The sequence below is a fragment of the Antedon mediterranea genome, chromosome 1 (assembly GCF_964355755.1).
Source record: "Antedon mediterranea chromosome 1, ecAntMedi1.1, whole genome shotgun sequence".
Classification (NCBI taxonomy): domain Eukaryota; kingdom Metazoa; phylum Echinodermata; class Crinoidea; order Comatulida; family Antedonidae; genus Antedon; species Antedon mediterranea.
Window position 1 is genome coordinate 16,895,081 of NC_092670.1, and position 26,821 is coordinate 16,921,901.

At 35.0% G+C, this 26,821-nt stretch overlaps 2 protein-coding genes across 3 annotated transcripts; both read right to left on the reverse strand.

Annotated features, from left to right (window-relative positions):
- Positions 1-680: 680 nt before the first annotated feature.
- On the reverse strand, positions 681-12,489 carry LOC140059240 (uncharacterized). The gene is made up of 6 exons (XM_072105107.1): positions 11,769-12,489; positions 7,352-7,511; positions 5,956-6,127; positions 3,839-4,073; positions 2,681-2,933; positions 681-2,430 (listed from the first exon to the last, which is right to left on the reverse strand). The coding sequence occupies exons 1-6, from the start codon at positions 12,326-12,328 to the stop codon at positions 1,852-1,854; spliced, it is 1,959 nt and encodes a 652-aa protein (XP_071961208.1). The 5' UTR covers positions 12,329-12,489; the 3' UTR covers positions 681-1,851.
- Positions 12,490-12,852: 363 nt separating this feature from the next.
- On the reverse strand, positions 12,853-26,354 carry LOC140047142 (transmembrane channel-like protein 7). Of its 2 annotated transcripts, none has more exons than XM_072091993.1 (16): positions 26,173-26,354; positions 22,421-22,514; positions 22,189-22,270; positions 21,512-21,646; positions 21,006-21,112; positions 20,674-20,816; positions 19,564-19,711; positions 18,833-18,994; positions 18,427-18,590; positions 18,150-18,285; positions 17,854-17,951; positions 17,524-17,631; positions 17,234-17,440; positions 14,534-14,692; positions 13,827-13,905; positions 12,853-13,408 (listed from the first exon to the last, which is right to left on the reverse strand). In XM_072091993.1, exons 1-16 carry the CDS (start codon positions 26,187-26,189, stop codon positions 13,112-13,114), a joined length of 2,136 nt encoding a protein of 711 aa, XP_071948094.1. In that variant the 5' UTR covers positions 26,190-26,354; the 3' UTR covers positions 12,853-13,111. The 2 variants fall into 2 exon arrangements, with proteins under 2 accessions (XP_071948094.1, XP_071948086.1); XM_072091985.1 differs by lacking the exon at positions 26,173-26,354 and adding an exon at positions 24,202-24,394.
- Positions 26,355-26,821: the final 467 nt, after the last annotated feature.

Here is a 26,821-nt window from a genome sequence, read left to right on the forward strand (position 1 = left end):
TTTGCTTGTGTTTTACCGGCGGAAAAAACAGGCCTGATACGATCTGTTTGCTACTATGTAGCCCGATATAGAGTATCATTTCTATTTGTCGTGAATTTTACGCGCGAGAGTACATTTCCGGCCATCTGGGGGTGTCATTTAAGAAAAATTCCTCGCCACAGGCCCCACCATGGGGGGCCTGTGGCGCAAATACTCAGTACCTACGGCTCTCTGAGGAATCTTGGGCAACCCCCTTAAAATCATCCTGTGACCGCCCCCTGGCGCTATACAAATGGAAATTGTCTGTTAATTTCACCAATGTGGTGTTGAATAGTATGATTAACGTGTAATTCATCCATAAAGAAACATACACGCATCATGTTCCGATGACGCAGCATGTTCCGATGACGAGACAAATTCCTTGAACTTTCACACATATTTCGATCTACCGGTACATAACAATGTTTGAACATTATAATAGGCAAACACAGTAATAATACGTGTATAAAATTAAGATTTACACGACATCTAAATTATGTAACACGTTCTATAGTAGGCCTATTATGAACATTATTCACGACTTGGAAAATTCTTTTATCTACAACTTAACTTAATTATTACCGAGTAACGTTTTATAGCTACACAGTGTTTAGTTTATTGACGTATTGTATTAGAGTATTTTATTTAGAAAAAAAACAAAATATTCTTCCATCAGCAACAATGTTTTATTCAAAATAGAAATGCATTTTTAGATTATCTAAGCCTCATATCGTACCATACAAAGAATTTTAAAAATAACTTGCACTCTTAGTGCGACGTGTTAGATGTTCCCTGCGGATCGTTACATTTTTAACATATATATATATATCGTAATATTGTTGTGAAGCGGGTTTTTTTGTTCACATTTTACATCTTTACAATGAATAAGAATGGACGGAAAATACTAAACAGTATGACAGATTTGATTCGTTAAAATTATACGATTGCGAACTAATTAATGAAAAGGAACTATACAGCTGTTAAGGTTTAGTGTTTTCTACCTAGAGCCCGTGTAATCTGTGGTTACACACAGTGTATGTTATCTTTCTCCATATATGGTGTAATACATATATTGCAATTAGTTAATCCTGTTAAAAGCTAAAGAATAAAACTCGAAACTTTAAAAATACATAGATACATATCATAACAGGGAAGAGTTGTAATCACTCTTCCCTGCTGATCATATATACTATATTGCAGCAGTATTAGAAAGGTATTAGTAGTCGCACAGCACACAAAACGACTATTATTATATACAACTACGCTAGCGTGAGCATAGAGATATCTCTATGGCGTGAGCAATAGCTGTTAAGTTTACTGGTGCGTACGGTACTTATCTATTTAAAAATATCTGTATTGTACCACCAACTACTTACCATTGCACTACCTCCGCATTTTATGCAAGATAGAAAGCCCTCATGCACGGAATGTTTTCGTAACATTTAAAATCCATTCTCATAGACCGCATCTAAATTCAGTACACACCAACACACTATTGTTTCGTAAAATATCCTGACAAACGTTTGTAAAATATCTTTTTGATATAATAAAAATGTTTTTGATGTACTAAATTTCTGTAACTAACCTATTTAACAATTTATAGAATGTTTACCAAAAACATCGCAGCCTTTTAAAAATCATTTTCTGGAATGCATTACATTATACATACTTCCTTAGTATGATGGACGGATATAATGTCAAATACGTTCAACAAACACAAACACATTAAGCTTAGATATTTTGTAAAGCTTGACACGCACGTATAAATATTGCTCTGGTGTACGCACGTGTGAACCAATTCTTAACAGACGCGTATTATTACGTCATCGCGTATCATGTCTCGCCATCATTATTAAATGATTGGTTATTATACGCAAACGTCGGTTCTTGTCGGATACGACCACCGCTGACTGTTTTCAAGGGTGGTAAACCTCTTGGTGTGGCCTCCTCGCTACCTTCAGTATCGTCACTAGAAACCTTCTTCTTTTTCTTCTTTTTCTTCTTAGTTTTCTTCTTCTTTATTGGCACTATTTCGCTTGGCTCACTTTGCATACCTTGTGATAACGTGGCAGTTGATTCGTTTTCATCCGTAGTAGATACTTTACGTGGTTTCTTTTTCTTTTTCTTTGCTTTGACCGGCGCTGGAGTTTCGTCGATTTCCTCGTGCGCGATATTCCCGTTTCGTTCTTGGTACTCAAACGCGGTAATGTCATCTTTAACTTTTTCCGGATCCTTAGAAACGGTGAATATGTCGTCATCATCGTCGTCATCGGGTGTTCGCTTCTTCTTAGAGTTGTCGTCACTATCATCGTCCATGTCGTCATCATCATCGACGCTTTTGACCTTGTTACCAAATCTTTTCTTGAAACATTCTCTGGTCGTAACTGCGTAGACGAGAGCCATTGCAAGGATCTGGAATTAAATAATAGTAAAATCAATCAATCAATAAGTAAATAGATAAGTTGAGTTGCATGAGTTATAGTAGAAAACTCTTCGGGACGATCACCTATAAGTGATTTACTGGGACACTTTTCATGAGAAGTGTATGACGGTCAATTTGTTTTAAAGCTAACGGCCAACCCCTATTTAGGGACACCTCTATTAAGATACACTTTGTGTGGTCCTGAAGTTTCTTGATATGCAATCCAATAAACCAACTTACTAAGAAGAATTGGGCAGCAGCATACCAAAGAACGACGGCCGTAAGAATATCCGCATCAGGTTTTGGGTACACGATGGCTATAATACCGAGCGCTAAAGCAGAGTTTTTGATACCAGTTTCTATGGCAATCGTTTTTGATTGGACGGCAGTTCGGCAGCATACTATCCCGGCGAGTAGACCAAGTATAAACCCACAGGTGGTGAATGTGAACGTGCACAGAATCATATCTCGATCAGACACTAAGAAAATGTACCTGAAATAAAGATAAAAGATACAATAGCGATGTTATTGGTAGTAGCCTGTAGGCCTAAAACTACACTTAACGAGGTCGCATCGTTGCGCTTTAGACTTGCCCCAAGCCTGTATATATCTTTCCTTTTTATGTTAGTCCCAATTTTGTCTGGGAAGTTTCTGAGCTCAAGTTCTATACGTATAAAACGCCATATTTTCCAAAATATTTATCTTTGTACTAATATAATATAAAGTTTCAGTTTCAGTTTATTTTCCATTTCAATTTATGAACATAAGATAAACAATATATATGGATGGATAACCGTAAGAGCGAAGCTCGTTAGCCGGTCACCCGTTAGTGCAGTGACATTACAGACAACATAAAGACAAGACAAAGGTGCAATACATAACAAGACATGTGAACACTTGTGTTTGCAACCCCTTGGATAAAATAATATATTTATATAAAGGAGAAAATTAGATATTATATTTCTTTTTGATCATAAAATGATAATTTTTAACTTACTTCTTAAGAAGGTTAACATGAAGATTACATATAGTTATTTTTATTTTTACTAGTACATGGTAATAAAATCTGAATATCATCTTTTAGATAAAAAATGTAATAGATTTACATACACATATATATATATATATATATATATATATATATTGTTTAAGTAAACTTAAATAATGTTACTCTACTAATTAAATAATATAACATAATATTACTGATACGTTGATAATAAACTGTGAATAAATTTCTTCTTAAATAAACTTAAGGTACATTGGTTCTTAATAAAATTGCTTATATCATTCCACAATATAGGTCCTTTCCGTTTAATGGTATTCCAAAGTAGACCATAGACTGGTTGCGCTTCAGATTGTATCAGTTATAATATTGGTTAGTTATTTATTGCGAATTACCTTGAAGATATTGTTCCAAAAACAGCTAAAATAAGGAATACAACAATACAGAAAGGCCGTAAGATTTTTAATATTTTCTTTGCCCAATTTGGTTTCTGTTTTCGTATGATGACGCCGATGGCTAACGGTACGATAAGTGCGCCGAGTGCGATAGCGATATCACGGACAGGGACGGGAAAGGTTTCGTCATCCGTAAACGGAGATGTGTAAACCCAGAGGCACAATGGCATCATACCTATGGATAATAATAATAAAAATGATACAAGAATACATTAAAATACATATATTGACAAATACAACTGAGACTTTTACAAACATTGTGTCATATTGTTCAGTAATAAAATTCAATAGAAGAATAGGTCTGCATTCACATAGTTTTTTATGTCCTTGTTATTGTGCATTTACCCATTGTATTACATGTGTGGAGAAACCAATAAAAACAATATGTTATAGCCTTTATAAGCCCAGGAATTGTCGTGGAGGCCATTTCCGTCCCATTTTGTTGTTGATACAGTTTGTATTAAAATCGATGACCAGAATAATCAGGACCTGCAGCTTTAGGCCTATTAGGGGAAATATTCAAATATACATGGGCCATTTAGGCTAGACTTTTTCACGCCTCATATCCAAAATATTTTGCATTTTTGCATTATGATGAGGCCTAAAATGTTTAGTTTCGCTTCTTCCGACTGACAATTATTTTTAATTAATAATCAGTGTTGTAATATGGTGTACAGAATAGGCCTCAATTATACAGTGACGTCAATGTACCATCTGTCTAATTACTATGAATTAGCCTATTATTAAAATAAGAAAAGATACAGTGTATGAAGTGTCTTTTAAGACAATATTAATGAAGCTTCGTTAGGAGTGAGCATTTGTAGGTTTCATTTTTTTTTTTTTTTTTGAATTTTAAACAATCCATTGTAGTCTTAATTATGTAAATCTACATTATGTGTTTTCGCGGCTTACATAACAAAACATAATTATATAAAATATTTTTTGCTTCCCATATCATAAAGGTTGTGAACATTATATACGTTTAAAACATACCGTGAAGAACATTCTTTAGAAATTGACATACTGTATAGGTCTACTTGTGAACTTTAAAACAGTGATAATTAAAATCATTCCCATCCCTCAAAACCCTTAAAACGCGGTTGTTGACGGCTTGCATAGGTCAATGTTATTAGACTAAAAGTTGTAATCGTTAAATTAACCAAATTTCTCTTAGAAATGTGTATAAAATGAGGGCAAACTAAATCAATTTGAAACTAGTGAAAATTTATAAATCAATTGAATTTAGTCGAACTTTAAAAATCAAAACGCGGTTGTCAACGGCTTGCAATCTGACGCGTGTAATAACAATAACATTATTGTTGAAATACGAAAGACTGAATATCCGATTAACGAAACGTGAATAATTTATACATTGTATTTCACTATTTCAATAGCTGCAATTTAATATTCATTGTTATCATGGCTGTGTCTCACCTACAACTTGTATTAATTACATTATTTTATATCTGACCTTTATATTCGTAAACTATAATTTCAGGTGCAAATATGACATATACGAATATGATATTTAAGAACATTTCCTCTGAAAAGTGGGGTGGAAAATGGGGTGGGTAAGTGGGAGTCCCAAACCTCTTTTTGTAACGAGAACACACGGGTCACGAAGTTAGGACTCCCGAACACACGATTATAAACTTTTTACCTAAAGCGCTGTCACACTTTCAAACTGTATGTGACAAAAAAATGTGATGCGCCTATATATGGACATGATTATGTCATAGCAATGCCATATTTAAGTATATCACTGCCATATTTGGGCACAAGTAAATAGAAATCAAGATTACGGTTTCATCTTGAATACTAGTCATTTAATAATAGAAATACAAACTATTGTAGGCCTAGAATGCTGGGCCTACTTTTTCAATATTCTGTTTGACCTATCATACACCAGCATTTTGTTTAGATATCAAATAATACAAGAATTAAATATACGCGTTGGTGAGCGTTACCAAGACAACAGTCCGTTCATTGCGAATATTATGAAAGGCACTTGTAATTCGACACCGCAAATATTTGATATGATAAATGTATAAACGTACCGAGAGCAAGAACAGTGGTACTAAATGTAAGCACGATACTTAAGACCACGTCTGCATCAATGAGTACACATGCGATGTTACTAAGACCACCACCTGGACAACTTGCACCCAGTATCACACCTATTGCATAGTCGTCGTCTAGTCCATAGGCCAGGCAAAATCCGTACGCTACCTGAAATATGAAATAATATGTATAGGATTCAATATTAAAAATTCAATTATACAAAAATAGGGTATAGGGCGTGTGGCGCAGTGTTGATTAGGCCGCATCAGGGGTTCGAGACCAACACTCGTCGTATTGCTTGTGACACTTATACCATGGACCTATAGGTCCATGCTTATAAGTACAGTAATAATAATAGATAGATTTAGGCCTAGATAGCGCAAATAATGATGTCTCTATGCGCTCAACAATAAAGAGAAAGAGTGGAAACCAAAAGGAAGAGAACAAAAAGACAAAAACACCAAGCCTGTGCCTCTCTCTACCCATACAAATGGGTACGTTTACCTGGTAGGTTCAAACACTGAATAGCTAAAACATTATGGTAGCTAAGTTGTCTTCCAATCCATATATACGTGTTTGATTTAATATCGGGGTGAAAATTTGAAGCGCCAAGAAATTGACATAATGACATAAAAATAATTATTAAAAAATGATCATTAGACAGTTTGAAATTATATTGAATATTCTGAGTTTGGTTCCATCCGTCCTGAAGCGTGGCTTGATATATTAACCAGTTTGCCACCAACGTATCTATTAGCATACGCTATAAATGTTAGGTTTAAACAGGAATGAGATTTTCGTATTGGGAGCAAACAGGTCGCGTAAATAATATAATAGTAAGCGATTCATTTGCACCTGCAGTGATATTTGTGTGAAAATGATAGTGGCGTCTCTACATCGATTTTTTTGGGTAGATTGTAATAACATCATTACGAATTTAAACGTATTTAGTATCATGGTTACCATGGAATTTCATTAGATCAGTAATACAATCATTATTATAAAGTGTTCGCTTAAGATTGATTGAACAGGAAAATACTATAAATAAGTGAACATTATTCATTCAAACAACGATAGTTTATAGGCCTAGAAAATAGATTATCTTCACTTCAAATGATCGAAATAAACGCGAGATTGAGTATAATTATCGCTGCGTACTATATGCGTTTATCATCTATGCAAAGCGCTGTTTTCTCATCGTTTTAAACTTGCATGATATTATGAAGTAATTTCTTTACTCCATGATGATATTATAAATGAAGTTATTGGTTATTAATAATTAGTAGGACTAGTCTCGTATTTTTATAGGCCCAATCTTAATGGATTGTGTTTTCATCTTTATTTACGACAATGTTCAAATATCATTAAATAGAAAGCGGTTAATTAACTCACCGCAGGCATGATGAGAAACTGCGCAATCGCACCAATGATGACGTCCCATGGTTTCTTCATGATGTCCCGGATGTACTCCCATTTTAGTTTGCATCCCATCATACCTGTGACCAAGACGAGAACGCATCCTAGACAGATTTGAAAAATCAAGTCTACCAACCTAAGGAGTTTCAAAATAATAAAGATATTTAAAGAATTAAAACACAAATTGAAATTGGATCTTGGCACACATTCCCATTCAATATTATTTAGGTGAGGGCTACCCATGGGTCATGGGGGAAAGGGGCCATGTTGACAACAACAATTGTTTTGTTTTATTAAGTCAATCTACTGTATATATCGGGATTAAAAGGGAGGCACTTTACCCCCTGGACCTGACACACTGATCTTCCCATAGTTATTGTTTATTGTTGATATTACCATAGGGGTTGATTTACACATGTCAAGATACAGTATATAATAATAATAATTATTTATTTTGAAGCTACACTTTTGAAACAGTGGCACACTTAAGGTGCGTCCAGAGTAAAATAAAAGTTAGAGAAAAAAAAGTAATAATTTAACAATAGGCCTATAATTACAAGGAAACTTAAACTAAATTGTGTAGGCCTACAAAATATTTATAAAAAAAAGTAATACAGCTGGATTAAAAAAAACAAAGAACTATTTTCATTTTTGCTTTCTCTTCTCTTTTTCCATGCCCGTTTGGTGAAACCTTTACAATCTTTAAATCGAATGCATATTATTTGTAGGAAGATTATATTAGGCCTACAAAAGTAACCAACTAAATACACTGTTAATAATAACGTGAATTCGTTCATTGCGAACCCTTAGCAACCGATTTTAACGATTGAATTCAAAAGGAATAATTATCTACACTTGATCGCTTCCTTTGAAAAGATAATATAGCAAAGAAAACACACTATTCATTATCATTGGTAATGAATAATATAGTACATCCCCATTCTATAATAATATTAATAAAACCTGTTTTATTTGTTAGGCCTACTTATCAATATAAATTAAGGTGCGGTGGAATAATGCATTTTCTTCGTAAAAAGGAAATAATAAAAATGTTTATTCGGCATTAAAAAAAACTACATAATTTGCCAATAGCATGTAATATATATATAGCTTGTGTAATAATACAACTTCTCCTACTCCATCATATTTGCATGTAAACAGCATTTATGACAAAGAGGATATATACTTACAAATTAATGAATAATGGATTATCTTTTGTAAAAAGATATTCGTATATTAAATAATAACTACATCTAATTTGCACTAATAAATATTTGAGATGGTAGGTTACGGCATTAGGCCTATTCAAACAAAATGAAAAACTGAATGAACTGATCCGACAGAATACATTCTCTATATAATAATATTCCATGGTGATTTGGACTTACGGTACAATATTAGGTGCAAATAAACAAAATGACAAACTGAATGAACTGACCCAACAGAATACATTCATCCAATGGGGATGTGGACTTACCGTACAATATTAGGTGTAACTAGTTACTAAACAAAATGAAAAACTAAATGAACTGGACCTGACCGAATACATTCATCCAATGGGGATTTGGATGGTACAATATTAGGTGTAACTAGTTACTAAACAAAATGAAAAACTGAATAAACCGGCATCACAAATGGTCCATAGATTTGGACTACACTACCAAACAAGAGCAGCAATGGATGCTATGTTACCACAAATTAAACAAACCCCCACGTCATAATTAATATTCAAACATCCTCGTGCTTTTTAACGACAAACATGGCATCAAAGCGGATATATGGACGACCTAATCTCTAATATTAGTGTTACCATAAAGAAACAACTTATTTTAATTCTACGTGTTCATAATGTAGGCCTACTGCCGTAATTAAATGAACAAAATATGTTTTTACTCTGTTTCATGTAGTAGAAAGTTATCGACTTTTGAAAACCATTAAAATTTAAATTCAGCTGAACAAAATGTTGATTATGGAAGATAACAATAGATAATTCGTAGAATTGTTCTTTTTAACTGTTTATTTTCATTTCCAAGTAATAATACTTAGTACTTATTAAGTAAGGAACGTACACTATTTATAGGTAATATTAGGTTGTTTGTGCCATAACGTAAGCCTATAAAACATTTTCACACTTCAACAAGTGTGATGTTTAAATATGCTTAATCATATAAAAACCTTAGACCTATTGTCATAGAAAGCATACAAAACACATTACTGTTAACTTAACACACTTATTGTTAACTGAAATGTTTTATATAGGTACTTGTATATACTGTATAGGTACTACAATGGTGTATCAAATAGTAAACATAGTAGCCAGTTCAGCTCCATTTATAACAGGTTATAAAATACAAGGCCACCTTATTATAATCCAATTGTGTTCAGATTGATCTATTTAATGTAGTGGAATTTTAAAAAATTTATCCGATACAATATAATTATTAATATCAGTAGCCTAGGTAGTCAATTACTACTAACGAAAACGAATACGGTACGTTTGGTGACGTATTCGCTTCGTAAAGCTTGGTTTCCACTACAATTCAACGCCATGACGTAACGCAACGCAAAGTGATTTGACCAATCTCAAGCGATGGATTATTCGAACAGTCGGGTGTAATTGGTCAAACTCGCTTGCGTTGCGTTCTTGCGTTCCCTTCCCTAGTGCGAACCAAGCTTTATATTATACGTAGCGTTGCTAAACATCCCTAATTTGATGGTATAATACAATGCAATTCATAGAATCCTAATTGTCGCATCGTTGATAGGTAATAATAGCATGGTGGCATGGTGACCAATTAAAATTACATTGTTTAGCCAATACTATAAGCACGGTGAACAACAAGTAAAGCTTGGTTCCCACTAGAACGTAACGCAAGGACGTAAACGCAACGCAAGCGTTTTAACCAATGACAAGCGAAGTTATAGACAGTTAGCAATCACAAGCGACTTAATTCCACCAAAACAGGAATTAAATCTTTCTTTGATAACAAGGAAGTGAAAGAGTTGTATATTTTAGTTGAAAATATGAAGACCTGGATAAAATCGACCAATTTACACTGGGTAGAAATTCACATATTTGATACTTAAGAAATTTAATTGTTGATATCAGCTTAGCATAATTATACAGTACTACATACAATGAACAACGACGGTAAATAAACTATATAGTTATGTTTAAATCTTTAATTTTAATCTTCAAAATGTCAAATTAGTAAGAAGTAACTTAAATCTCCATAGGTACGATGAAAGCTAGACTTGCCCCAAGTCTGTATTGTCTTTTTTATTTATTTGTTTTTATTTCGACCGCGATTTTTTTCTGAGTATCCAGAATCAAGTAGTAAACGTATGAAACGCCATATGTGCCAAAATATTTATCTTTTTACTAATATTAAGACAAAACTCCGTCTGGAACCCAGACTAGATGAAAGCGCACATAGGCTTGGTTTCCATTTGGACGTAACGTAAGCGGACCGCAACGAAATTACGTAGACGCACCGCAAGCAATTTGACCAATTACGATCTTACGAACTGTCGCTTGTGATTGGTCAACTCACTTTAGGCCTACATCGTTGCGTTGCGTCAAGGCTTAAATGCGAGCGATTTTTGACAGGAAGCAAACGGTGTACGACGATGCGATCAGACAGCTAATGAAAATTGACAGAAAATCAATACCCAGTTGAGTTCTTTAATTTAGCAACTTCCTATACTATGCTTTTGTTTCGTTTAGGCTACAGCATTTTGGACTTATTTTATTCTATTCAATTTCGAGAGAAAAAAAAATGGGAAAAAATATTCAATTCGATGAATTTAATCTCTTTAGTGGCGTTTCAAACTAATATTAGTTGTAATGTATAGGCTACATTTCTAAGTAATAAGTAGAGTGACACGCTGATAATTACATCCTAATTATAAAGATACTGTTTTAGTGGTGACAACTGACGCACAGCCGTGTTATATCGATCGAGCTATCAGAATTAATGTTGATAATGACAATAAATAAAGAAGAAAAATAAAAGAAAATTAACGCTTAAAAGGAGACACGACGTCGTTCCTCCTTTTTTTAGCGTTATGTTCTTCTTTAAAATTATTTATAATAAACGTACTTGAATTTGTGACATAAAAGAACAAGAAACTGTTCATGATTGGCCCTTCCTTAGGAATTGAATAGCGGGTTTACGAAACAGGTCGATATGAATTTTATGAGGACACGAAATATCCTCATTTATTTAGCCAGGGGCGGGGCAGCAAGAAAAGATGGGCAACTGTAGGATGGGGTACATAATGGGGTCACGGACTGTAACATTTTGTCTCTCGGTAACAGAACGTAGATTAAAAGAATGTTAAAAAGGTATTGTCTCATTAATGAAGGTCACTCTAATAAATGATTACTTACGATGTGACTCGTAAGACGACTATCTCGGGACATCTCGGTTTTCCATCTCCTGCAGTGTGTAAACACATAGTTTCTTTCATGGTTCCATCTGCTGCATAATAAATAATGTCGAGTTCTAGTCTAGCCCGTCCAAATCGTGTACCACTGACGTTGACACTCACAGAAGATAGTGAATCATCCGGTAATGTTGTATCATTCGTAGTACTATTTAGATTAAATTCTGTGACACCATCGATTCCCGCAACCTCTGTGTCACTGCTCTTTACCATTATTACTATTGGAGACGTGGATGTATAATTTACCGTAATTAACTCAACAGTGTCCATATCGAATTCGGATTCCTTTGGAATCTGAATTTTCAGTTCTACATTTTCCCACGTCAAATCCACTGACTGTACACACGAAAGCAACGAAAATATACATAATACTAATAACATAACCTTAATTTTAACCGAATGTGAAAGTAATAAGTTCCTGGTACGGGTGGTAGTTAAGCGTGAAGTATGGCTGTTGGTGGTGTACGAACGTGACGGCCCGGCTAGCCCCTCCATAGACTCCATTTCCGCAGCTTGTACGCTCTTCTATACCCATTAAACACACTTAATTGTGATGCAAACACTACTGGGTTCTACGACTGCTTCTTTTAGCTTCATTTCAATCGATTATTTATGGTAACTAACGGATACCATACAGATACTAATCTACTTCTACAACGATCTTTTGTCTGTTGCTCAGTCAACTGTCTAATTACGTAATAGGGGGCGGGCTTCATTTGTCAAATAAAGTCACAAACTGAAAATGTATGACATCAGGTTCGTAAACACAACACTGTGCTGTTGTGACAATTACGTATACAGTACTAGGAATTATTATTTCGTGTTCGTCCGTCCGTCCGATTCAAACGACGTCACTGAGTGGCCGTCGTACATGAACGACTTCAAAGTGGCCGTCGTAGGCCTACATGTACGACGTCATGATACCGTAAATGCTATTCATCATTATTATTTATAGATCTCTTTCAAAATAGATTAGAAAAAAACTAATTTGAATAGATTTTTTATTAATTTATGAATACATGTTATTAATCTTTTGTACAAATTTACAAAAACAAATCTGTGTAGGGCATATAGGCCTAAATAGTTTGAAAAACTCAAGTCGCTGAAAAAACTTTAAAATAATCTTGAACGTCTTACTACTACTTGTAGGCCTAACTATAAGTAAGCACGTGTCACTATATATCTCATTCGAAAGACGCTTTTTAATTTAAAAAAATTTAACCACGCAGGAGCATGGAGATAAACAATTCCATATCAGGATCGAGTAACCAGATAACTTCTCCACTGTTATCTACTATAACGATCTTCATCGTCTGAGTTGTATAGGCCTACATCACCACTTGGTCCGGCTATTTCTACAATAGATGATACACTTGAAACGTCATCCATCGCGTATCCAATGACGTCATCATCATTGAAAAATTTGGTTTCGTAGACTGGTTGACGTTGCTGGACAGATTGTCTTTTCCCTCGCAAAGTACCAGGAGTGCTACCACTTGTCATGCGTTTCTGTCGCAATTCCTGTTTTACTGAGGGTTGTAATTTCTGCATTTCTTGTAATAAAAAGTGTTTGTCTCTCCCTTCCTATAGAAAATAGAGAATTAACAATATTAGCCTACTTGTTGATATCGCCGGCTCTATTGAAATTTCTATTCAATGATTTTGGCCACTACTATTACGTCATTATTACATCATCACCACAAGATTATCTTAACATTACGCTAACATTACTACATGGAGCACATTTAGCACGTGCTCGTAGTATCATTCACGTGCACATAAGAATACATCACAACGTGGAACGGCACATAACACAGTAGGCCTACGCAATATTAACACAGTGATTGACATTGCAGATCATCATTCATGAAAGTTATTAAATAATCAAACTAAACAAGTTATAAAAGTTAAGTTACATAGTGTGAAAGGTAAATATATTAAGTGTGACAGTTTTGTTACATGCGACAGGTATTATAAAATGCTAGTAGCAACTAAGCTTTACCATAACAAGCTGTTCCTTTAGCTGGCTAATGACTTCTTTCTGAGCACCGCCAGCTACATAATAGTAGTACATTATTAACCTATCAAGATTAAAATGGCTACATTATAATAGGCTATTAGTAAAAGTAATAACGTGTTACATATTCGCTTCATCATATCTCTTAATATTTTTATAATTGATGAAAGACCGTCTTATCTAATTCTGAACATCCTCAAGCTTTGTCTACACTTTCAAATTTATGTGACAAAAATGTAATGTGCCCATATATGGACATGATGATGTCATATTACACCATATTTGGGCATTTAGTTTGATAGTGTAGACAGAGCTTAATTAAGATCAAGTAGGCCTACTTTAAAAACGATTATTGGTGTGATAATACATTTGCAGCTCAAATGAACCTAAACTCCGAGTGGGTGCAAATGATAACCATGGTATAAATAATTCTGAATTTGAACTAGAACACCGGGGTAACCCTCGACTCATCACGGAAGATTCCATGTCCACAGGAAGTCCATTTTCAAGTACTTATCCGAGAAAAAATTTGTTCTTATACCGTCCATCAAAAGTACCCCTATGTGCCAATATTAAGACTTGGTCATTAGGCGCTCCTGGTCTCGGCCACTTCGAACCAACACATGATGATTATGCCAATTGAATATATCGATTAAAAGGCCTATCTATAGTCATAAAGATGAATAACTTACGAAAGAATTAGGATAATAAGAGGAACCAAAAAACCGGATGATAGAGCATATTTGACGATATTCTGTATAAAATCTGGCCACTCCTCAAATGATATAACAATGGTTTCCCACATGGTAGGCAAGTAACGAAAAGGGCCACATCCTCTGGAAGGCTGCATTCTGTAAACAAAAGTAATATAATAACATAAAGTACTATGAAGAGGGAGCCACACTCACAATTATACCGTACTTCAAATCTATACTTTGGTGGCCATTTTACAAACAGTGAATAAGTCGCAGAAAGTAAAAGGTATCATCTTATGTCTTATGATGAAATTTGCTGAACACTTATACAATGTCATTGCGCATATCATGGTGCAAAACAGAGTAGCAATGTAACAAGGAGAATAACACTTATAATGTCATTGCGCAGATCACTGGTGCAAAACAGTAGAAATGTAACAAGGCAGGAGAATAACACTTAAAATGTCATTGCGCAGATCACTGGTGCAAAACATAATAGAAATGTAACAAGGAGAATAACACTTGTAATGTCATTGCGCAGATCATGATGCAAAATAGAGTAGAAATGTAACAAGGAGAATATAACACTAATAATGTCATTGCGCAGATCATGGTGCAAAACAGAGTAGAAATGTAACAAGGAGAATAACACTTATAATGTCATTGCGCAGATCATGATGCAAAATAGAGTAGAAATGTAACAAGGAGAATATAACACTTATAATGTCATTGCGCAGATCACTGGTGCAAAACATAATAGAAATGTAACAAGGAGAATAACACTTATAATGTCATTGCGCAGATCATGATGCAAAATAGAGTAGAAATGTAACAAGGAGAATATAACACTTATAATGTCATTGCGCAGATCATGGTGCAAAACAGAGTAGCAATGTAACAAGGAGAACATAACACTAATAATGTCATTGCGCAGATCACTGGTGCAAAACAGAGTAGAAATGTAACAAGGAGAATATAACACTGTCATTGCGCAGATCATGGTGCAAAACAGAGTAGCAATGTAACAAGGAGAATATAACACTAATAATGTCATTGCGCAGATCATGGTGCAAAACAGAGTAGAAATGTAACAAGGAGAATATAACACTTATAATGTCATTGCGCAGATCATGATGCAAAACAGAGTAGAAATGTAACAAGGAGAATATAACACTTACAAAGTCATTGCGCAGATCACTGGTGCAAAACAGAGTAGAAATGTAACAAGGAGAATATAACACTAATAATGTCATTGCGCAGATCATGGTGCAAAACAGAGTAGAAATGTAACAAGGAGAATATAACACTTATAATGTCATTGTGCAGATCACTGGTGCAAAACATAATAGAAATGTAACAAGGAGAATATAACACTAATAATGTCATTGTAGAGATCATGATGCAAAACAGAGTAGAAATGTAACAAGGAGAATAACACTTATAATGTCATTGCGCAGATCATGATGCAAAATAGAGTAGAAATGTAACAAGGAGAATATAACACTTATAATGTCATTGCGCAGATCACTGGTGCAAAACATAATAGAAATGTAACAAGGAGAATAACACTTATAATGTCATTGCGCAGATCATGATGCAAAATAGAGTAGAAATGTAACAAGGAGACTATAACACTAATAATGTCATTGCGCAGATCATGGTGCAAAACAGAGTAGCAATGTAACAAGGAGAATATAACACTAATAATGTCATTGCGCAGATCACTGGTGCAAAACAGAGTAGAAATGTAACAAGGAGAATATAACACTAATAATGTCATTGCGCAGATCATGGTGCAAAACAGAGTAGCAATGTAACAAGGAGAATATAACACTAATAATGTCATTGCGCAGATCATGGTGCAAAACAGAGTAGAAATGTAACAAGGAGAATATAACACTTATAATGTCATTGCGCAGATCATGATGCAAAACAGAGTAGAAATGTAACAAGGAGAATATAACACTTACAAACTCATTGCGCAGATCACTGGTGCAAAACAGAGTAGAAATGTAACAAGGAGAATATAACACTAATAATGTCATTGCGCAGATCATGGTGCAAAACAGAGTAGAAATGTAACAAGGAGAATATAACACTTATAATGTCATTGCGCAGATCACTGGTGCAAAACATAATAGAAATGTAACAAGGAGAATATAACACTAATAATGTCATTGAGCAGATCATGATGCAAAACAGAGTAGAAATGTAACAAGGAGAATATAACACTAATAATGTCATTGCGCAGATCATGGTGCAAAACAGAGTAGAAATGTAACAAGGAGAATATAACACTAATAATGTCATTGAGCAGATCATGGTGCAAAACAGAGTAGAAATGTAACAAGGAGAATATAACACTAATAATGTCATTGCGCAGATCATGGTGCAAAACAGAGTAGAAATGTAACAAGGAGAATATAACACTAATAATGTCATTGCGCAGATCACTGGTGCAAAACATAATAGAAATGTAACAAGGAGAATAACACTTATAATGTCATTGCGCAGATCATGATGCAAAATAGAGTAGAAATGTAACAAGGAGAATATAACACTAATAATGTCATTGCGCAGATCATGGTGCAAAACAGAGTAGAAATGTAACAAGGAGAATATAACACTTATAATGTCATTGCGCAGATCATGATGCAAAACAGAGTAGAAATGTAACAAGGAGAATATAACACTTACAAAGTCATTGCGCAGATCACTGGTGCAAAACAGAGTAGATATGTAACAAGGAGAATGACCATAAAAAAGAACCCGGATCGTGATGCTTTGTAAGGCCTTGCAGACGGCACCATGTTATACAGAAGACTCCATTTCTTTAAATAGAATACGATGATAAACTTCACTGCTGTCATAAATGGTATCAATGGACAGAAAAATGCTCCAAGCCTAAAGAAAGTCATTTTATTATTAAATGGGTTAAGGTATTCCAATACACAATATCACACAAATAAAAAAAAAAAATCACTGACCAGCATATGGCTTGTGAGTAAACGATGGCTAACACGTTCTTTGGTATTTCGAATTCCATATCTCCCAGTATCTTAGTTATGCCACATTCAAAGTAACGAGTTATAAGCCTGTGGGTGAAAACGATAATCAATGCTGCCGTTAGTTCGACCAGGGAAGATGTAATTTCACTCTTCCCTGGTTCGACGTACGACGTCACAATTGCGCACACCAGAATTCTATTATACGCCGCCCACCACTGTGTAGTATTGATTCAATTACTTAATAGTTAATTATATAATAGTTGCATTTTGAAATGATTGATATAGAAGAAAAAGGCTAAAGAAAGTTACCTTCGAGGAAATTCATAGAAGAGAATTACCCCAATAACCGCTGCGAAATCAGTAATACACAGTTTGTACATCTCCTGTCCTAAATATGTCTCCCAACACTAGGCATAAAAAAACACCAAAATTGTACCACATGTTTTAAAAATACGGTGCTGTTGTTGTTTACACACACGAAAAATAAAGTTTTTACGCGCTATCAAAACAAACATGACGCAAAGGCGTGAACCTTGTTCTACCGCCCGTTTTTAACAATTCCATTGACAAAAATGTGTCGTCGTTGTCGTATCATAGGAACTTACCTGTGTGTCCTCTTCGCAAGCATCACAGTATTGTATTACATAACTAATATTGTTTTTGTTGTTATCACAGTTTGTGATTCTAGGTATAATGGAACCAATCAAAACAGCTAGGGAGGCTAACCGCAAAAGGACGGTCCTGTAATATAAAAGAAAAATATGATATTGATGAATTTGTGTCCTTTGCGCTTTTAATCAATTGGCCTACATTTGTTCCAGCGACCAACTATATCAAATACGAATGGCAAACTTTATAATCAGCTAAAACAACACCTCTTACCTTCCTAACGTAATATTTATTTCGAAGTTTGGGCTGTATTTTTCAAATTTGACTAAAATACCAAAGACAATTGGGACAATGCTGTTAATAACAGTAACGGTGATTGACGGTAGATAACTGATCAAGAACTCTACAATTCCGCTCATACCACTATCAGATGATTTCTAAAAACAAGAACAATATCAATATTTATTTGAACTTAATCATTCCTTTCTCATTATCACCTGGATCAACAACAATAACAACCACAATCACAACAACAATAACAACATCATTATCATAATCGTCGTCATCGTCATCATCATTAACATCCTTATCTTAATCATCGTTACCACCACCACCATCATCGTCATCGTCACCACCACCACCACCACCATCATTTCCAGCGACATCGTCATCAACTTACTTCTATAGCGTACAATGTAACGTAGACAATACCAATCAAAGCCCCTACTCCCGTAGCAACACAAACCACATTAATCACAATACGAATTGTGTAGAGTACAGCCTTTTCTTTTGTTGACATTGATGCTTGTTGTATTTTCCGTTGCTCTTCTCCAAGATCACCCTACAAAACGAAAAAAAAAAATAAATTGAGAGATTCTGATCACTGACGAGAGGTGGTCGTTTATGATTACGGTCCTTTAACAGAGATGGTGGCCATTCAATAGAGAAGGTCGGTAACGAGGGTTGTTTCTTACCATTTACGAGATTTCCCCTTTTTGAAAGTCGGTCGCTTACCAGAGGTGGATGGACTGATAGCTAAGTAAAGAGATGCATTTCCACATGATTTAGACATAGGTTTGTAAAATATATAATATTTTAGCTGGCGATACTACATTAGCTGGGAGGAAATTATCGTTGCACCATTAGCTGTTAACCGTTCTACATTAGCTGGTGTTGATTTTTATTTTCTACATAAGATGTTGGTGTTTCTACATTAGCTGGAGGTTTTACTACATTTAGCGGTGGATTTTTCTACAATAACGGTTGTTTCGACATTAGCTGGCGTTTTCTACATTAGCGGTTGTAACCGGCCTAATTGAAGAACGTGTGAATGCGCATCTGAATAAAATACAAAATACAGCGACCAAACGTACAAACGAACCCGAATGAAAAGAGGATCACTTGTCTTACCGTTATTTCAAACAGAATACTTTTGTGTTTGAGACTGGCGTTCTTGGAATCAGTGAGCGAAAAATCCCATCCAGTAAATACAAGCTGAGAATATTTACACTGATGTCCTTCCCTGTCCAACATATTTTGTTTAAAGCCATCTCCTGCTCTAAAATGTAAATATCATAACGTGTAAAAAAGTGTGTAGGCCTATATGATAATACTCATTCATCAGGCGTTTGAACGTTTATTTAACTACTCCGTGCAAGCGATACTTCCAACTAAAGCGTGGTTCCCACTAGCGACGCAACGCAAGGACGTAACGCAACGCAAGTGAATTGACCAACCACAAGCGATGGCTTATTCGCTTGTGATTGCTAACTGTCTATAACTTCGCTTGTCATTGGTTAAAACGCTTGCGTTGCGTTTGCGTCCTTGCGTTACGTTATAGTGGGAACCAAGCTTAACTGTCTATAACTCCGCTTGTCATTGTTTAAGCGTGGTTCCCACTAGCGACGCAACGCAAGGACGTAACGCAACGCAAGTGAATTGACCAATCACAAGCGATGGCTTATTCGCTTGTGATTGCTAACTGTCTATAACTTCGCTTGTCATTGGTTAAAACGCTTGCGATGCGTTTACGTCCTTTCGTTACGTTCTAGTGGGAACCAAGCTTTAAAACGCTTGCGATGCGTTTACGTCCTTTCGTTACGTTCTAGTGGGAACCAAGCTTTAAAACGGTTGCGTTGCGTTTACGTCCTTTCGTTACGTTCTAGTGGGAACCAAGCTTTAAAACGCTTGCGATGCGTTTACGTCCTTTCGTTACGTTCTAGTGGGAACCAAGCTTAACATGCTTAGGCCTATAGCAGCAGTGCTTAAACAATTGTTGTTTTTTTTACTGCGGTGTTTTTTACGCTTGCAACTGCGGAACGTAAAGCTGCGGTTCTTACAAGTGCAGTGCTTAGAGCTGTGTGGTGCTTGCAATGCACTGTAGCTTCTGTGCTTACACATTTGGTTCATAAAAAAACAGTGTTGACTCAGGGGCACACAACAGCAGTTCTAATTATGTCAACCACTGATGTATAGCAGCCGAGTTATTTTACTGAACGCTTATGGGTAAAAACAAGTTACCTTCTTGCTACAACAATAACGCTTAGAAGAAAGCAAGCAAATCCTATTAGCAAGTACGCCATAGACATGTCGTAACTTATGTCACTGTAATTGACTGAAGGTGTGTAGAAACCATAGAACAATACAGTATATTCCATAAAACCCTAGAATAACCAAGAAAACAGTACAGTAGTAGGTTAAAAGAATATAGTACAAAAACAGGTAGAAGAAACGATAATTTTATTACCAAATAAAACAATCTAATAACCTAGTGATTATCTTATAATATTATCATAACGTTTATGATTGATTGATAGCCAACTAATATAGATAACAATTAATAAATATCTCACATTTCCTTCAAGAAAATCAACAACGTATTTAAATACATTGCCTGCATCAGTTTCTGTCTCATGCTGCACAAATTGTTCATACAATACACTGCAAGTATCATTCGAATCTAACAGAGAACAAATAAATCATGATTTTGGCTAAATATAGTTATATTAAAGGGTAGTTATACCAATCTATTGATATATATTTTTTTAATCATGGGGGTATACATCCATGATTAAAGCTTGCGTAAGCACAACATAAGTAATTTGACCAATCAAGACATGATGGATCCGAACTGGGCTGCATTATACGTCCAAGAAATGAGATCAACGCTTCATATGCGTTAAATTTCGAGCACCAGCAGTTTGTACGAAACTATTATAAAGCTCGTTTCGTACGGTATACGACGTAACGCAAAAAACGTACGCGTAAATTACATTACGTTTACGTCTTTGCGTTATACGTCCTCATAGTGGGAAACAACATGAAACAAATTCCAAGACACTACAATGTTATTACTTACTTAATGTTTCCGATTTATTAATAATTGCTTGAGGAATGATAACAAATGATAAAATCACGAGGAAGATAGCAATATTCAAGTACAGCATCCATTTCACGAACACAAAAAATGACACAACCGCTGTTCCAAACTGACCTGTAGCGATACAATAGAAGCACTATCAGTTACTTGACCAATCAGTCAGTAAGTCGGTTTGTCTGTCTGTCAGTTTTAGATATTCAACCCGGTTCTCGGTACTGAATCTAAATTTCTCCGGTATCATAGGAATATTTGGTAATACAGTACATCATCACATGTGTCTCACATCTCCTAGTATCATACACCATAACATAACCCTTAATAACCAACCTATACACGATACAGGCACCACATGTGTTACAAATAAGATTCTGTACTACCAAATATTCTTATGATATAATATAGTTCTGAGAATCGATAAATAATTAATACACATTCTATTCAATATATATTCCTAATATCTAAAGCTCTGTCTACATTATTAAACTTTATGTGCCCATATATGGACATGATGATGTCATATCACCATCATATTTGAGCATATCACTACCATATCTGGGCGCATCACAGTTTATTTGTCAAACTAGTTTGATAGTGACAGAGCTTAAGATAAAAAGAAGTATCAAACATAACATTAAATTGGAATACGATCTACATACCCTCAACTTCCTTCAATGATGCTCTCCAAATTTCAAACCACAAAAAGAAGTCCTTAACTTGATCTCGGGCTCGTTGAAATTTCTAAGAAGAAAATAGAACAACACGGTTTAAATTAATAGATGCAAGTGTTAACAATATAGAGCACTTATAATGTACAATTCACTAAATTAGGAGCTATGAATTAATACTAGGCCTACACATTAGGAGATATTAGTAATCATGAAAACATACCAATGCAGTATTTAGTCGCCATGCTTTGAAACCTGAGAGTTGCTTTTCTTTCTTCTTTTTCTTTTTCTTTTTACTTTTCTTTACTTCTTTATTTCTATCAAATAAATTATAACTTAAAATGAAAAGACATAATATAACCATAGGAAATTTATCCATGATATAACATATACTGCAAATCATCTTCCGTAATAGAACCCTTAAGAGGACTCATTTTAGGACCAGTGAACTTGGAAGAAAGTTCTACTAATGTATATCAATATTTGTACTGTATTGTAGATCTCGGTATAGACTTGGCTCAAGTCTGTATTCATTGTCTTTTTTGTTATTTATTTGTTTTTATTTTGATTTTGACCAAACTCAAGTAATACACGTATTAAACGCCATATGTGCAAAAATATTTATATTTTTACTAATATTAAGACAATACTCCGTCTGGAGCCCAGACTAATCTCGGTAAAGAAATATTTGAAAATAAAATTATCTAGTAATATGTAAGACCCGTAGGGCCTATAATCTCTGGCTGGTATAACTTTTACTAGAGTACACTCTGTCTTCTTTTATTTTAAAGGCTACTCAAATGAAAAGGTCGCCAAATCATATAGATATAATAGAAAATCCCCGTATAATGAACAAACAAGTTTGACTGATAAGTAATGTAAATACAGCCATTAGGTAAACATAAAATTATAATTCTTCATCACATATTATAGTGATAATATCATTCTGGATATAAAATTTACATTATTATAAAATGAACACATAAAGTATAGGCCTACTAATAATAATTACAATATCATGGTGACTCAAAACATATTTTGTACAGATTTTGCAATACGCAATATGGAATACACAGATGATAAATCACCAATTTTAATGGGCCTATTGTTTGTGATATGTTAAATATTCATGAAAATGAAGGTTAAATAATTATTGTACCATTACCTTTTGCATATTTCATACTATATTCGCATAGAATGAATCAAGCACAGTAGCCGCTATAAATTATTTAATGAATTACTTAGTATAGGTAGGCCTACTCTCAACAGTACAAATAATATACGGTTTTCCCTCTTGCTATCTATTCAGATATAATCATTTTTCTTTTTGAAAACATATTTTTAATAGTACCTTAGTACAAGCGTTACTCTTTGATTTTAACAATTTTATAAATATAACTTCTGTGAAGCCCCACTAGTGCAGTAACTAAATAATGTAAAATGTAAATGATTTCATTCCATGTAATGTAATGATATCGTTCACCTTTTTAGCTGTTTTTTTTTTGTGTGTTTACCTTACATTTTATGTTTTTGTTCTATGTACTAATGTGAACATGTAGGGCCTACGTAATTATTGGTAGGTCAAATACTCGGTTTTAAAAAACCACGTCGGGTATACCACAATATATGTACCGGACGGAGTATCTAACGAAACTTTACAATATATTACATTTGAACTCAAAATATATATTTTGTTCTCATAAAGGCATGTTATTTTACACACTTAATTTCGTGTTAATTGCGCCTATTAATACACCTTGATCACGCCGAATTCAAGTCCGTAATTGCACCTAGGTTTCGGAAGTTTCTTTCTAATGCTTGGTTCTCAAGACTGAGACGCAACACGATTTCGTAACGCAACGCAAGTGATTTTGCCTGACGATGGATTCTTCGCACTGTCGCTAAATTGGTCAACACGCTTGCGTTGCATTTACGTCCTTGCGTTACGTCCTGGTACGGGAACCAAGATTAAGAACGTGCGGCAAACATTTAAGAGTAACTTACTTGTTATCACTACTAGTTTGGCTTATATACTTCTGTTTAACCCAAGCTCGTTTTACTGCTCCAACCGGTGGTAAAGATTGACTATCATCTCCATCAAAAACATCAACATCATCGTACAACTCCGCCATTATATAATATTATAACGAACAATAGCGTGATTATACGTTAATCAGCACAAAATACACGCGTTTTATTAAAACGTTTTGGAGGATTTTAGTTACGTTTACGATCCAAATCATCAGAGTCCCGGTTCATCTCCGTCATTTTCCTGAAATAGTGACGGACTTTGAAACGGGCAGGGTTATATCAATCATTACACGCAGTCGTGTTTGTAGAGTTATCAGTATTTTGTTTGAACAGTTGACGTGACGGCTGTAGTAAGCAAACAGTACGGCGAAGACGATCAATGATGTACCAAATAATAATTTCCCATTGAGATAAAATAATCCATGTCGAGCCCCCTCTAGTTTTGAATATTGAACTGACTATTAACAAAGAAACTTTCTGATACGGACTGCCTTTAGATTTACTAGGATATGCCACGCTGATTGGACGGTCAAATCGTGATTCCCACAATACAAGGACTTAAGCGCAAGTAATTTGACCAATCACGATGCTTTGGATCAACTGAACTGTTGCTTGTGATTACACTCTCACTCGTTTTTGCGCCTACGTTGTTGCGTCCTTGTGGGAACCAACCTCAAAGCAATGCGTACCATAATCTATATAGCTTCGTTCCCACTAGGACACAACGCAAGGATACGTAGATGCAATCAACCTAAAGTGTGGTTCCCACTAGAACGCAACGCAACGTAACGCAGCGACGTATCGACGCAAAGTGCTGTATTGCGTAATCACAAGTGGGAACCGACGACGCAATTGTGCTGCAAACATTGCAGGTTTGATTTCACGCAGGCGGGGGCAAACACAATTATTAGAAGGGCATTTTCTTACGTTGCGTCGGTTGCGTTACTTTACGTCGCTAGTAGGAACCACGCTTTTAAAGCAATGCACACCATAACCTATAAAGCTTCGTTCCCACTAGGACACAACGCAAGGATACGTAGATGCAATGAACCTTAAAGCAATGCGTATTAGATAATCTATACAGTTTGGTTCCCACTAGGACGCAACGCAAGCGAGTTGGCCAATGACGAATAAGTAACACAACGAATAATTTATCGCATGTGATTGGTCAGATCCCTTACGTTGCGTTGCGTCTCTAGTGGGAACCACGCTTTACTTATTAACAACGTGTACGCGAAAAAGTATATTGAATGTGGCCTGTTAATTTGTTAAGTGACATTTTTTAAAGTGACAATTAGTCTGTCACTACACAATCGGTATTTCAAGGAAGTTATTCGCCTGGTAATTTTAGCGTTGTTCAGGAAATAAGTAAGTTGTAAGCACGCAACCGGTCGCTTTTGTCATAAAGTGCGTCAAAACAACAGCTCTATAAACATTAACAACAGCTATTGTTTGTAATGTAAAGATTATTAAAATTTAATATGAAATGAACGCCTAAAGCAACAATATCATAATGAATATTCGAAAGGTTAGGATAAGCTAAGGTTATATTAACATGCCAACTCGAACCTTCGTTACTGTATAATTATTGTACCATAATATAAAATATTTATTAGATTCTATTTTTAAACGACATGTCCCTTAATAAACAAAACAATAACCATGTCGTAAGCAAATGTGTGGTATACTGAATCGTCTATTACCGTAACGTGAGATACAATATTTCCTTTAAAACCAAAGTAGGCCTATTTCAACTATGTTAAATATAATACGTATTTAAAGTGGTATTCGTATTCGCTTAGATAATAAGAGTATTTTAATTGATAAATGTTGCCCTTAGCCTGTGATTGGTGAATATGGCCCACTGACCAAGTATACACGTAATGTTAAACTTGATTGTATGGGGCCGACACGTCTCACGGATAGATACTGCAAGATACATACCTTGTGTTGTTGGTCATGTCACAATATTCGTACAATGATATATATTTTATAAAAAAGCCATCATGATATTGATCGAATCATATGAATAAAATATGAACGTCTGAGACAAACAGAGGTTACGCTTCAGTGATTATGCTCCTGTTCAAGTGCAGTGAAGACGGTACAGTATATAAATGCTATACTGAATATTACTCTATTTGATTTTATCATTTTAAATGCTATTGTTTTATAGTATATCGTAGTCTTAGTCACTGCCGCTCGGAAGCAGTCAAAGAAATGATACAAAAGTTGTTGCGACACACATAAGTAAATCATTATGACGTCATTTTGGTGGTTTATGACGACCAACTTTATAATTACGCTTGAAAAACAATAAAATTGTCGGTGAGTGCGCGCGCGAACCGATATGTCATGAAAAATGAACAAAATGCGTTACAAATAGAGGTCTTCCCGAAAGCATATGAGTAGTCTGGGTTCCAGACGGAGTTTTGACTTATTAGTAAAAAGATAAATATTGTGCACATATGGCGTTTCATACGTGTACTACTTGAGCTTCCAGACAAAAATCGACAACAAATACAGACTTGGAGCAAGTCTAGCATATAAGTAGCATACTTGCAAAATGGGAACAACCAATTCTCACCAAAAC

Excerpts from the sequence above, each read along its gene's own strand:
- LOC140059240 (XM_072105107.1), bottom strand. The coding sequence starts at position 12,328 with ATGGAGTCTATGGAGGGGCTAGCCGGGCCGTCACGTTCGTACACCACC. Across the intron at positions 4,074-5,955 it reads TACCACTGTTCTTGCTCTCG|GTATGATGCCATTGTGCCTC; the intron begins GTACGTTTATAC and ends TATTATCCATAG. Across the intron at positions 2,431-2,680 it reads CTGCTGCCCAATTCTTCTTA|ATCCTTGCAATGGCTCTCGT; the intron begins GTAAGTTGGTTT and ends ATTTAATTCCAG.
- LOC140047142 (XM_072091985.1), bottom strand. The coding sequence starts at position 24,329 with ATGGCGGAGTTGTACGATGATGTTGATGTTTTTGATGGAGATGATAGT. Across the intron at positions 18,286-18,426 it reads ATAAATATTACGTTAGGAAG|GACCGTCCTTTTGCGGTTAG; the intron begins GTAAGAGGTGTT and ends TTTATATTACAG. Across the intron at positions 17,632-17,853 it reads TTCTATGAATTTCCTCGAAG|GCTTATAACTCGTTACTTTG; the intron begins GTAACTTTCTTT and ends TTTCACCCACAG.